Here is a 13,163-nt window from a genome sequence, read left to right as displayed (position 1 = left end):
AAATGTACATAATAATAAAATGGCTGCCCTTCTAAAGACAATCATGACCATTGCATTGTGGTACAATGCAGGTTAATTATGCCATGCTTTAATTTTGAAGCTTTCTGTGCACGTTTTATATTCTGTGTAACTGCACAGAAAAAAATTAGCAATACTACAGTACATGTTGACATAAACAGACCTTTGGGTTATCTTGACAAATCCTTATAGTATCCATGTAGACGTGGTGATATGACCTTCAGGGTAGAGAGTAGTTGGGCTGTGTATGAGTCCCATCTGATTTGTTAAATTTTGTCCATAGTTGATTAATCGCTGAATGTTGCTGCCAAGCCATATTTTAGTGAAAATCATGATGCCCAAGTACAAAAGTCTGTTACTGTGAGTGACGTTTGGTCATAACTCGTCCATTTTATTCACTAAAGACCGCTCTTTAATATGGACAAATGCTTTGTGTGGTGTTAGTTTGAGCTTAGCTCCTATTCCTATGTGCCTTCTTCACCTTTGTTTATGTTCTCGACTTCGCCTGTGAGCATTTCTGGGTGGTGAGTGTAAACTCTGGACAAAGAGACCCGATATTAGCAAATTAATATTGCCGTGTGTACGCACTACCGTCTTGTGTAAGCACAGATCTTCTGTTAAACACACGTCTTTTTCAATTCTTTATTGATATTATATTAGGCTTAAAATGTATTCTCAGCAGCAGCCATGGGTACATGCCAGTCTGAGTGGTGCAGACTTGATCACATGGCATTTTCATATGACTCAAAGGTGATATTGACAGTCAAATCAGACTCAGAATCAAATCGTCGAAGAGTAGAAGATGGCCGAAGTCCGGTATGTTTCATGTTGGAAACGTCCAATGCACAATGAAGCTAATGCATAGATTGCTTTTTCTAAGGATACCAAATAAAGTCTGCAAATGTAGGCGGGGAGAAGCGGATGGCAGCTTGATACTTTTAGTCCTCTCCTTCACACCTGGAGGGCGGAATGTTTGAGGGAGCAGAAGAAGATTGACGTGAGGGGAGGATGCTCTAAATGGAAAGAGCATTTCTCTTCTTCTCCATATGGCTACAAAGTGCATATGGCTGCACTCTGAGTGCTCTGAAAGTAGGGTCTGTAGTCTTAATGGGTTTGTGTTTACTTGCAAGGATTCCTCATAACCAACAAGAAGTTCCTCCTAAGAATGAAAAGAGCATTTTAAGGAGGCGGGGCGGGTTCTGATAAAGTCTATTTTGAAGCGTTCCATGTTATTTCCTCAACACAAGGCTCTCTTTGGTAATTAAGAGTTTTTTTTTCGTTATATTCCACAGAAGTCAGACGGCTTTCTTGGTCGAGTACCGTGAATTAATTGTGTCTGACAAGGCAGATGAGTGGCTAAACGCAGCATGAAGTTAAGACTGAGAGCCCAGCAAGGTCCCCAAGGACAGCGGGTAATGTGACGACGTATTCGCGGCACTCTTGGAAGAGGAGATCTAATCCGATGTGCTTCTATCTGATCTACATATCTCTGAATGTCTCCTGAACGGCGATACTGTCAAGGGAGCGTCACTGACAGAGAGAGAGAGAACGCTGGTTAGATGAGGACACGGCGCCTCATTCACCAACCATCATTTATTTTTAAAATCCTACTCATGCACTCAACAGCAAGCTTACACACTTGAGAGTGACGGCAAGCTTGAGTAAGAAACACCTTCTATTTATTATTACACTTGATAGCTGGAAAATGCCTAAATAAATCAAAAATTACAGTGTGTTACATTTATGCCCTAGATTTTATATAGGTTTTAAAAATATTAGCTACTAACTATAGCTACTAATATTACTAACTACAGCTACGTAGTAGTACTGGCAACACCGAGGTAGGCCTGACAATGTTTATAGTGTGCAGAAAGCACTTAATGTGTGGTTCTAATCTCGCCTTGCACACTGCCACTTCCATATTACGTGTATTATCATCACCCAGGTCCCTTATTGAGTAATGGTAATGGTAATGGTTTTATTCCATTTGAACATGCATCAGATTACAATTGAACGCATCACATAATCAGTTCACAGTTCCACATGTCCAAAAGAAGTAGGAAGAAGCAAAGCTTATTAAATCCTACCCCTCCATCTGGTACTTTTACAATCAGTAACTGTTACATTTGTTCACTTCCTGCTTTCCATAAAACAGTTTAAGGTTTTTTTTTGTTTGTTTTTTTATTTTTTGTCATGTACCGAAGTACGAGGTGATATGACCATACAATGACATAATGGGTATCATAGTAAGTGTCAATATAGTGATATATATAACTCTTCATCCTTGTATTTAGCAAACATCAACTGCTTGTATTGTTTCTTAAATTGGCTCATCGTTGTGCATTGTTTGAGGTTCTTACTTAATCCATTCCATAGTTTGATTCCACATACTGAAATGCTATGGCTTTTTAATGCTGTCTTAGCATATAAGTGCTTCAAATGTAGTTATTACCCGAGATCATATTTCTCCTCTCTTATAGAGAAGTATTGGATGACATTTTTAGGTAATTGGTTATTTTTTTTAGGTGACACAATAGCTTGTTGAACATGTGTTGTCCAAAGTCTAGCTTCAAGCTGGAATTTTTAGTAAGCCCGTTTTTGTGTCTGTAGCTTTAATGCTGATGAACCGTGTTGTGTGCATCTCTAAAAAGCTGCCCTCTGTGAAGTGTTGAGGAGCGTATGCACTGGGTGGGCTCATTTGGCTTGGGGCATTTTTTGCAGCATATTCCGGAAAACAGCAGAGCACTCAACTGGTTTTGGTATGGGACCCACTATCACCCGTCAATGACAAGTGGCGACCCAGATTGTGGAAACCTTTCAAATCAAACTTCCTAAATATCTTATATTCAAACGGCCTGGTTGCAACAATGATGCGTTTGCGAAGATGGTGCTCACTTAACACACTAAATGTGTTGCAAGCATTATATCTAGCCAGACTTGAACCTGGGAATGAGTTGAACCATCTGTGTGTTGGATGGACAGCATGTTAAGTTCACACTCAATGTCCTTCCCGTTCCGTTCAAGCATGGCCAAATTGCCCATAAACATGGCCTGCACCTCATGGTGGCATAACAGGCCAATGGCACAGGCACAAGGTGCATTCATGCACATCGGGTCATTGCACAATTTCTATTTTTTTTGGCAACACCCGTGGCCCACCAGTTCCGAGTGGCTCTTCAAGAAGTACTTTTGCAGAAGATCCCAGAAAACAGCATGACATTAAGGAATGGGACAAATGTTATGTACCTATGTGAGCTCATGTGAGCTACAGTGCTAACATTACATTCATTTGCCTGTACTGTATTAACAGCAAAATCATGCCAGGTTAGTCTACTTGCTGCAGTAAAACATCATCATCAAAATTAGATGTGTAGTGAAGCCTGTACTTTTTTCTTTCAACGTGCTGGGCGTAACACAGGGTGGGCTACTCTAGCCGGGGGTGGAATCGACAATTAGTTCTTATTGTTGTACTTTTTTGCACAAAGGAACTGATGTCTTTTGCAGACAGTTGTAGAGGGTCTAAGCAGAAAAAGTCGAGGGCAGACAAGCATGACAGATCCATCAGTGGTAGAAGGAGATGCAAGGAAAATAGGACATATCCGAGTAAGTTTCGAAGGAAGGAACTTTGGAGACTGATTTGTTCCCTTCATTACTTCCCCACAGTGTCTGCCGCATTGGATTTAGTCAGTGGGTAAGGAATAGGACGGAGATGCTCACTGCGATCAGGATCAGGCTTGACGGGATGGAATGGGGCGGGTACTGAGATTGGCATGGAGAACTGAGGTGGCTTTCCACTGGGACTGCATTGGGGATTGTGCCCAACAGCAAGGCTTTTTTCGAAAAGGTTTAGTTCCTCAATGTCAAAGGTCCTTGAGGCGTTATTCTAATGACATCTGCAGGGAATGGTGAGCAAAACCAGGTGGTACCAAAACCTGGAGCATGTGGAAATGATCCAAGCTCTTTTACCACAATGAGAAAGTGTTATCAAATCTTATCATCATTCACAGAAATCCAAACATTGACACACAAAAACATGCCCCACGTTCTCCAAACAATAAATGTTAAAGGGACCCTCTTGTATTTCTAAGAAAGCCAATGCTTTGTTTGTTTTAACCCCCTGAGTCTTTGCATGAGAGGAAGTCAATTAAGGGGAAGAGGGGCTGTTATCTTTAGAGACAGTTAGAACTTTTAGCTTTTTAAAATTTTTTCAAGAAATTGCCGCAACCTGGTCCAATTGTGTTAGACGAATTTATAATGCGGTTAGAACTGAGGGCTCCAACTTGTGGCTGGCAATGGTAATGGTAATGGGGCCGTGGCAGGGGGGCGGTATATGGAGAAACCCTCAGTGGTTAGTGTGGGTGGGCTTTGCTGTTAGATTCTGCTCTGATCTTTAATAACCCTTTGAGCTCGGACGTGGCCCCCACTACGGCATCCCCAGCCACGGTTTGGTACATGTGTCGGTTTTAAAGTCAAGTTTCAATTAACTGTGAGTACAGTAAGAAAACACAATGCAAGCAAACTTTGCTTTTTTTAAACTGTTTTCATTAAATAAAAATGAAACACACTGTTTGCAGGTTATTCTGTTTGCTGAAATATAATGAATAAATACGACATAAGATATAATAGTTTAAAAATGTTTCTTTTTAGGAAAGTGTATCAGTAACCTTTTGAAAAGTGTGAATTATTTGTTTATTTTTTAATAAATAGAAGTTCATTATTGGCTAAATTCCCACATGACTCCCACTAGCCAACTTAGTGTGTCGCGTATGTGTATTTTTAATAGGATTTTTACGAACCCCCCCCCAAATCATACTAAACAACTCATCTCTACTAATATGCACGTGAGGTTTAGGGACCCATTATTAATTTATTCCCGACATAATCCCAACGCTCTCCCCCAAACAGGCGCATGCATGAAAGGGAATAATGCATGCATGTAATTCCGTAAGGGGGTGAGTCATCTTTTATTGATCCGCTATTTCATTCGACTTTCATCTCCCGCGTCGCTCCTGATTGGGATTTGTGTTGGAACTTCCCTCAGTGAAGGAGACACTGGGACGACCCAGGCCTGCTTTTGTTTTGGTGAAATAAACATGTGGCGCTTCTTCCTGTTTGTCTGACGCAAACCGAATTAATCCGCACATGAGTGATTGTTTATTTGTTGTTGCATTACAGTCTGCATCAGAAGGAGACGCTAAAGATAACATGCTAATGCTTCATTTTCATATATCTGGAAAAAGTAGGATACTCTCTTGGAGGTAACGGGGGTGGACGGGCACAGTGAGCACTCAAAGGGTTAAACGGGCATCAATTTGGACTGGGCCACATTAACATTAAAACAGTCCCTTTAACTTTTAGTGACTTTCATGGGTCATTAATGTGGATATTGGCGGGGTTTTGGGGAAAATGTTGTCTAGTCACATTCATCCAACAAGACACAGGAAAAAAACAGTCTTTTTTAGCGGGGGTTATGTCAGGTTATTTGGGGGTTAGTTCTCTGAAGAGATGCAGCCCCATTTAAAGGATGCGCTCACCTATGTGACTTTAAATCCCGATTGCATCACTTTGGAAGACTTAAAACTTGATTATTGGACTTGTTTTGTGGGTTATAATGGCGGTTTAGAGGGGGCGGAGCTCCAGGTCACATGGTGCTGCATCTCTTCCAGAGTTGCGGTTAGCGGCAGCTTATATGCACTTGGATCATTAGTGGAGTTAAAGGGATTTTATTACCTTTGTCGAGTAGCCACTCGTCAACTACCCGACCGAGGCGGTATGGGATTCTTTGTCTAGCAATAGCCAGGCGCTCATTATCAAAGTTCCCTTTAAGAAATTTGGAGAAAAATTAAGAGAGGTTACAAAAAACAAATAATAAAAAAATAATAAAAAATCTGGAAGTTAAACAGGTTAGAGGTTAGAAGGGCAACATGGCAAATGTTTAGCATAGAAGTTATGTGCGTTTTAGTTAGGACAGGATGTGGCTGTTTTGGGGCTGCTTTGTTGCTTAGCAGTCTAGTTACCATGTATTTAAATGTATTTAAATGCTTTTAGCTCACTTGGATGTTAGAATCTTTTATAAATGATTTAGACAGATTGCTCGCTCACAGTATTAAAAGCTGTCCCAAATTGAGTACACTTAAATGCATTTGCAGTCACATAAGCAGAAAAGAGGCAATCATTAGCAAAGCGAACTTAATTGCTGTCAGTGAATAAAACAGCATATTAAACAGTTCACAGTCAGCAATAAAAAAAACATGGTCATTTCAAGGAAGACATTTTGTTAGTTCCCGTCTCACAAGAAAATGCAACACCTTGATCATGTGACACCCTCTCCTGCCTCTGCTGTCCTTAAAAAAATACATCTCTCCATCAGTGTGTCAGAGAAGTTTCCTTGCTGCAGCACAAACTTATTACCCCTTGACGCACTTCAATCAACCTTGGGGTCACGCCAACGCCATGGGGCGAAAGGGACGGGAGGGCGGTTGGCCACACGGGTCCTTTGATGGAGTCTAATGTGGACACCGGGTCAGAGGTCTAATTAGGAGTTACCGTGAATGCTGAAATACAATTTGCAGAGCTGTTAGTCTTAAGTATCTTAAGACTTTCACCGTTATTGTTGAAAACACTTTTTTCCCCATCGTCCACAATCCTTATGTCAGACATGAATACACATCTTTCCTTTAAGACATGCATACAATTGAGTGTTATCATCCTGTAGTACCTTGATATCATCCTGTACCACCTTGATACCACTGCAAGGTATATTCCTCCCTATGGTTCTTGACCTTGTTAGGGATCTCAGAGAAACTCTCCTTGAGACTTTCAATCTGTAATCTTGGATCTTGCTGTATTTTCTGCTATAGCACTTACATTTTTTTCTTTCACTGCATACTTCAAGGTGCCATATTAATAAAAAAATATTTGGGAATATTTGGGCTGCATGATAAGCATCACATCTAGGAGACCCGAGTTCAATTCCACCATTGGCCATCTCTTTGTGGAGTTTGCATGCTTTCCCTGTGCATGCGTGGGTTTTCTCCTGGTTTTCCCACATTCCAAAAACATGCTAGGTTAATTGGTGACTCCAAATTGTCCATAGTTAGGAATGTGAGTGTGAATGGTTGTTTGTTTGTTGTTGTTTTGTTTTTTTTTTAGAAAAATACAGCAAACAAGACTGACAGATTATTTCCCTGTTTGCCATCATTGCATGTTTGCATGAATCACCAACTTCACATAGATCATCAAGATCATTAAATAATAAATCTCATAGATAATAATCACATTTCCCGTGTATTCCACGGATAACCCATGTGGTGCAAAACTGCAGCGCTAAACAGAAAGTTTTTTGCAGCCCTCTAGCTGCTGCTAGCGGCCCAAGCGTGGGCCCCATGGCAAGAAGCACTTCCCTAAAGCATGCTGAGACTTTTCCACAACACTGAAATTACTTTTCTCCAACATGGATATAAATAAAAAAAAATTAACACATTTAAGCAACAGGTGATGCTGTGGCCAATCAGAAGCTTGAAGAAAGCAATTTTTGCTGAAGAGAAGATAAAATAAACAATTCAGATCAAAGTAGACTAGAAACAGGTAGAAGTAGGATCTATCAATTTTCTATTCCGCTTGCCGTCATTAGGTAGGTATGCTGGGGGTGGGGTACACCCTGGACTGGTCGCCAGCCAATAGCAGGGCATATATAAACAAACAACCATTCACACTAACATGCATGTTTTTGGAATGTGGGAAGAAAGATAACCCGGAGAAAAGCCGAGAAGTAGGATGTCAAAGACAAGAAGATATCAATGCACATTCATGTGTGTGCTCCTGCTCTCCAAGGACTCCCCACTGTATATCATGTAGCTCTGCAGGCAGCCAGATGTCCTTGTGCAGGACACCCACATCGGAAATCCATCCAGCAGGGTGGAGATTACACTGGAGATGACTGGCCAGTGGCCACGGGGCTCTCTCTCTGTCATTGCCTCCTTCGTGTGGTAACTTTAGATGGATCGCTTCCATCCGCCTTACAAGAATAGAGGCGAGGCTCATGCACTATCACTCTCACTGTGCTTGTAAACGTCTCTGCATGAACAAGTGGAATCATACCAACTGTGTAGATGATTCCTCTACGCAAGCAATTTGTTTTTCCTATTGTTTTTCCTATTAACACTTTCTCAAAAAAATAGCGAGGCGCTGCTTTGTTCAGCTTAAAAACACTCCGCCCACTGCTACTGCACCAGTGCAGGTTAGAAATGCACACATCGCCTTAACGGCATTTTTTATATGTGCAGCAGCGATCAACCCTGTGGTGCATTTTTTTTTTCCTTCAACGGGATCCTCACCACCTTTCATCTCGCACTACCACTTGTCTAATTTCACCCAAAGCTATCATTTCCCACTAAATCTCTCTCTCCCCCTCTCTTTCTTTCTCTCCCTTTCATCCTCTTTCCCTCTTTCCCCCCTCTCTCTCTGTCTCTCAACACGTCACACTTGCTGGGTCTCCATCATCCCTGCGCCACAGGCCAATAATTGGAGAAATTGTCCAACTGTGCCAGATCAAATCAGATCTTTTGCATGTTGCAAAGCAGCAGAGACCTCCCCAAAAAGCTTCAGAAACCTTGTGCCAACAATGCAGCCTTTGAAAGGACTGTTTGAATGCAAGAATGGAGAGGGTCACAGTCATGTGAAAAAAATAGGACACCCAATGACGGAACTACTTTTAAACCGCCGCACACATAATAGTAATAATAATAATAATTAGGCAAAACATGGACACTATCTGTGTTGCCTGTGCTACCATTTTTCTAATATATAAACCACACAGTGGTGACTTGAAATTTCTCACACAGTGCCATACACTCTACCAAACAGTTACACAGAGTGTTTAGTTGAACCACAGCAAATTTGGTACACACCAATAGGGGACTATTGCAACAAACGGTTCATAAACTTTGACCGTATGTCTAATGAGTATAAAACTAGCATGTCTTCCAAAGCATTTTGAGCACAACAAAAAGGTAATTGAAATTTCCCAATTTTTCATGGGATACAACAATATTGACACAACTGTATAACCACATATTTGTCTCTAATTATCAAATTGTTGATCCAACCTAAACATTTTGGACAATTCTTCCAACTTGGTGGGAACCTTATAACTATTTACTCAGTGTAGATAAATTGTCCACTCTCCAAAATCTCAGAAAGTCCCCCCTAGTAAAAGGGAAGCTGTCATATCCATGTTCACATATTGACTACCTGCAAGCCTCCTCCTGTTTTATCCATTTAAACCTACACTCCTGAGTGCTTTTATGTTGCTTTTTCCAGACAGGAAGTAGATCCTCGGGCCTGCCTCCACCTCCCCCTACAACGGTGGATGGATTGCAGAGGTATAATGGAAAGAGATTAAAAAAAGGTGGAAGGAACGAGGGCATAAAAGCGTAAAAACCTCCAGACTTAATAATGAGACTCATCTGATTGGCGACCTTTTTCCACAGAGCTGGAGGATTTCTGAGTGAAATTGAACAATTAAAGATCATATAGGCTTCCCTCTGAGTGTGTGCGTGTGTGGTCAAGTTGGAAGAGGGAAGATGGGTTAGACAAGAGTCTGCTGGTTCTGCCACTTTGGGTTTTGTAGGTGGGTTGCCGGAGCCCCCGGTGACACCTGACACACTGGATTAGCTGGCCGGCTGCTCCTCTGACACCTTTTGTCTGCTTCCTGTCCATCACACATGCACATACACGCAGATAAATGTGTGCACTACTGCAGGGAGACTCATGTCACATACACACACTCCCCGAGGATTACAAACATCACCGTCAGAAGATGTGTTGCTTTGCCCTTAAAAGTGCTTGACCTGTGGCGGCCATGTTTGGCTGTCAGCATCCTGTCCATCCAAATCATCACCACGGAGAACACTTCCAACATTTGTTGGATTAAAGTGCAGGATGCAGTGAGTGGCAGGAAGGCAAAAAGGACCGTGTCAGCTTCTTTCATGACAGGTTTAGTGTCCTGGCAACTTTTTCCCTATGGAGCTCTCTTGGAATGTGGTCTACAGGAGTGGATTCCCAAAAGTAACTCTTTGAGCGAGCACAAAGTATTACGGGGGACTCACAACTGCCCCAACGAGGGAGTCTTGAGCAGGTCAGAACAGACGGCAGAGTGCTGGTAAATTGACTGAAGTTTCAATTTTTTTGTCCAATGAAAACAGTCATAGGCCGAGCTGATATCAGTCTCACAGATAGGAGGTGAAGGTTTGTAATCCCGCTGACATTTAAACGTACTGACCGTATGTAAGAGCCGTGTAAAGCTCTGCTATCCATCTGACCAGACTATGTACTAGCATGTAGAAATATCTTCCTCTGCCCACATAGTTGAAATGACGTCAATCGCCCCCTGGCGTTTGGTCATCAATGGGAATAGAGAGAATGTGTGTAAATAAAGTCTCATTCCTCGTTTCTCTCTTTGGCAACTTGGACATTTTGATTCCGGCGTTCCATAAGGACAAAAAATGACTCTGATAAGCAAAGAGGAAATCAAATACTCTCAATCCCAGAAGTGTCAGCGCCAAGTGTTTTGTTCCACTTAGAGAATCAAACCATCTGATGTGGGTCACAGCAACTTGTTTCAATCACACTTCCTGCCTCAGCGTGGAAGCCCAACCTTCATCTCCGCCCCTTTGCGAGGTGCTTGCTTTCCGACTGCTTCTTCTCCAGGACGCCACACATACGTGAATTAAATAGGGAAGCCCCCTCCCCTTGTTGCCCTCCTTTTCCTCATTCTTTTCCTTCCGTTTCCTTGTCCTTGGATCTTCCAAGCTTCAGGCAGGCTCCAACCCCCAAATGCGTGCACAAGATTCATCCCACCAAACAACAAACAACAAAATAACGCTCAATTTTTGATCAGCAGAGAGAGGAGAGTGTGACAATAACAGGAAAGGGGATGAGGAATAATAAGAATAAAATATTGGCCAAGGATGACACTCTCTCGCCAGTGTTAAACTGGCTGCTGCACTTTTGGAGACTCCAATTTCGAAAGCATTTGCTGGGTTTTTAAAAACTGTTTTTGTGTGGTATGTCACATGACAAAAGTAGCTGAAAAGAGTGAGCTGTCTCTGTCTTCTCCAGGCTTTGCTACACTGATGGATGTGCGAGACAATATGCTTTTGTCAATGCCAAAACAAAGGCTAAAAATAAAAGATGAATGTTGTGATGACAACTGCAGTAATAATAGGAAGAATTCAATCATCCCTAAAGCCTACCTTTTCTTGCAAGAGGAAATAATACATTTGACTTTTGAATCAAATGTCAGGTGTAATTGTGCTCACTATATTTTTCAATTTTGGACTTGAATTGGACGCGAGATAATAATGTACAATCTTGAGAGGAAATTATTAAAAGGTGCCACAAAAGTGGAGCAAACAGGTAGATTGTTCTCATTTTGCGTGCTTAGAAACAGGCATAAGGGAAACATTGTGGCACAGTTTTACATAATAAGGGACCTTTGACAATATTCCTTTTGCGTTGACTTGCACTGTAATCACATTGAATATTTTTATATTTAATACACCTCTTAGTGTGCCACTTAGTGTACAGTAATGCTTTGGAACTTCCAATGCAAAGCGACCTTCCTTCCCTCGTTGTGAACGACTCATTAGACCCTTGATAGCACAATTAGTTGCAGTACCGCCCCCCCGCATCCAGCTTAGCTCGTTTACAGGTTAACGAGACGGGAACATACCATGTCTTCCTTTGAAACAACCATAAACACAGAGAGGACAAACACATTGGAGAGAGAGCAAGAGAGCGAGACAAAAAGCGAAATGAAGTGTGAGCTCGCCTAAAATAGCCTTACAAGTGAAGCCTAAATAGAGAAGAAGCGCTCGTAGTGACTCATCGAGGATGTGCAATGATATGCTTTTATCTTGCAGCCAAGGCATGTCCTAAAAACACCCCCGTCTGGATGAAGGGTTTCTCCAAAACACAAGTGTCCCATATGGTAGCCACATGCAACGTTTTGTTGATCTTGTTTAAAAAGAGCGGACTGCAGAGCACCATGTATCCAATAGAGGGCTACAACCTTGATATTGTTTTGCATGGGGCAAGCATGACATCAATAATAGCATCTTGCAAGTCCTCACCCTCACAATTCAAGATTAGCTTGCATGTCACCATAGACTAAAACAGTGGGGTCATTTCTAAGATTAAATAAGCAGTCCATAGTTGCTCTTCATTGGATAAGTAGAAGTTCAAAATGGATGAAAAATAATAATATATTAACAAGCTCCACATTTCTTCTCTCTCTCCATTGTGTTTCTCACACACTAAAAGCTTAGCATTCATGTTATTCAACAAAATGCGACCCAATGAGGGGCTACATTCTTACCTGAGGGGAACCGCTCAATGACGGGTTGGCTGTCCACCTGCAGCGTGGCATTGCCACCACTGCGTGTAAAGCGCACCACGTGGTATTTGCCGTCGCTCACCATCACCGCGCTCTCCTCTATGGTGATGTCATCCGTTCCCACGTTGAAGATGACGCCGATCCTGCCCCTCTCCTGTGGACAGAAGAGGACAAACACATTTACAAGAGGCTTTGAAGTGAGTATAGACTTGACATTATTTGCGGACTATTGGTGTCCGTTTGCATAATAACACTTCATCAAGCCTTTTCTATCGGACAATATTCAAGGCTGCAATATCAGAACTGTTGTATCACAGCTAACACAAACTACTCTAATGTATATACAAGTTTACTTTGTATAGAATTGTCCCATGAGGACATATAATAAAGTACTGTTAGATATCGTAACATCATTATTCTGCCTGATGAGGATTTAAGCATCAGTTCACAGCGGTAAAAAAAACAAAGTGCCTGTTGAAACCCTGAGTGTTCATCAAGTGCCTGACCCCCGCCCTACCTGGCATCGATTAGGACTAGCAGCTGCCCACAGCTGTGAATCTCCTCCCGCTGACCGCCCACACCGACTCTCATCCGCTCGCTATTTTCTCTTTGTCGTTATTGAGCTCCGCCAAAGGTCAAAGTCATTTACAGAGCGTCTCAGTTGCACGGCTGCAAGATTATGAGCAATAAAGATGATCTTAAGCATACCCAAGGTCAAGCTAATTTGCAAATGTTTAAATCCACTGTG

At 41.9% G+C, this 13,163-nt stretch overlaps 1 protein-coding gene across 19 annotated transcripts in view; it reads right to left on the bottom strand.

Moving 5' to 3' along the window:
* Window positions 1-13,163, bottom strand: part of nrxn2b (neurexin 2b) — a 371,144-nt gene that overhangs the window by 17,043 nt on the left and 340,938 nt on the right. For 12 of the 19 annotated variants that reach the window (XM_078795285.1, XM_078795326.1, XM_078795296.1 and 9 more), the window contains 2 exons: window positions 12,398-12,569; window positions 5,749-5,838 (listed from right to left, as the gene is read on the bottom strand). In XM_078795285.1, coding sequence (XP_078651411.1) covers window positions 5,749-5,838; window positions 12,398-12,569 — 262 coding nt within the window. The remainder of the gene's footprint in view (window positions 1-5,748; window positions 5,839-12,397; window positions 12,570-13,163) is intronic. The other 7 variants (XM_078795309.1, XM_078795314.1, XM_078795311.1 and 4 more) reach the window with 1 other exon arrangement.

The sequence above is a fragment of the Doryrhamphus excisus genome, linkage group LG2, assembly GCF_037039965.1.
Source record: "Doryrhamphus excisus strain RoL-2023G ecotype Guam linkage group LG2, RoL_Dexc_Guam_v1.1, whole genome shotgun sequence".
Taxonomy (NCBI): domain Eukaryota; kingdom Metazoa; phylum Chordata; class Actinopteri; order Syngnathiformes; family Syngnathidae; genus Doryrhamphus; species Doryrhamphus excisus.
The sequence above is the reverse complement of the archived record's forward strand: the minus strand, read 5'-3'. Positions and strand labels throughout refer to the sequence as shown.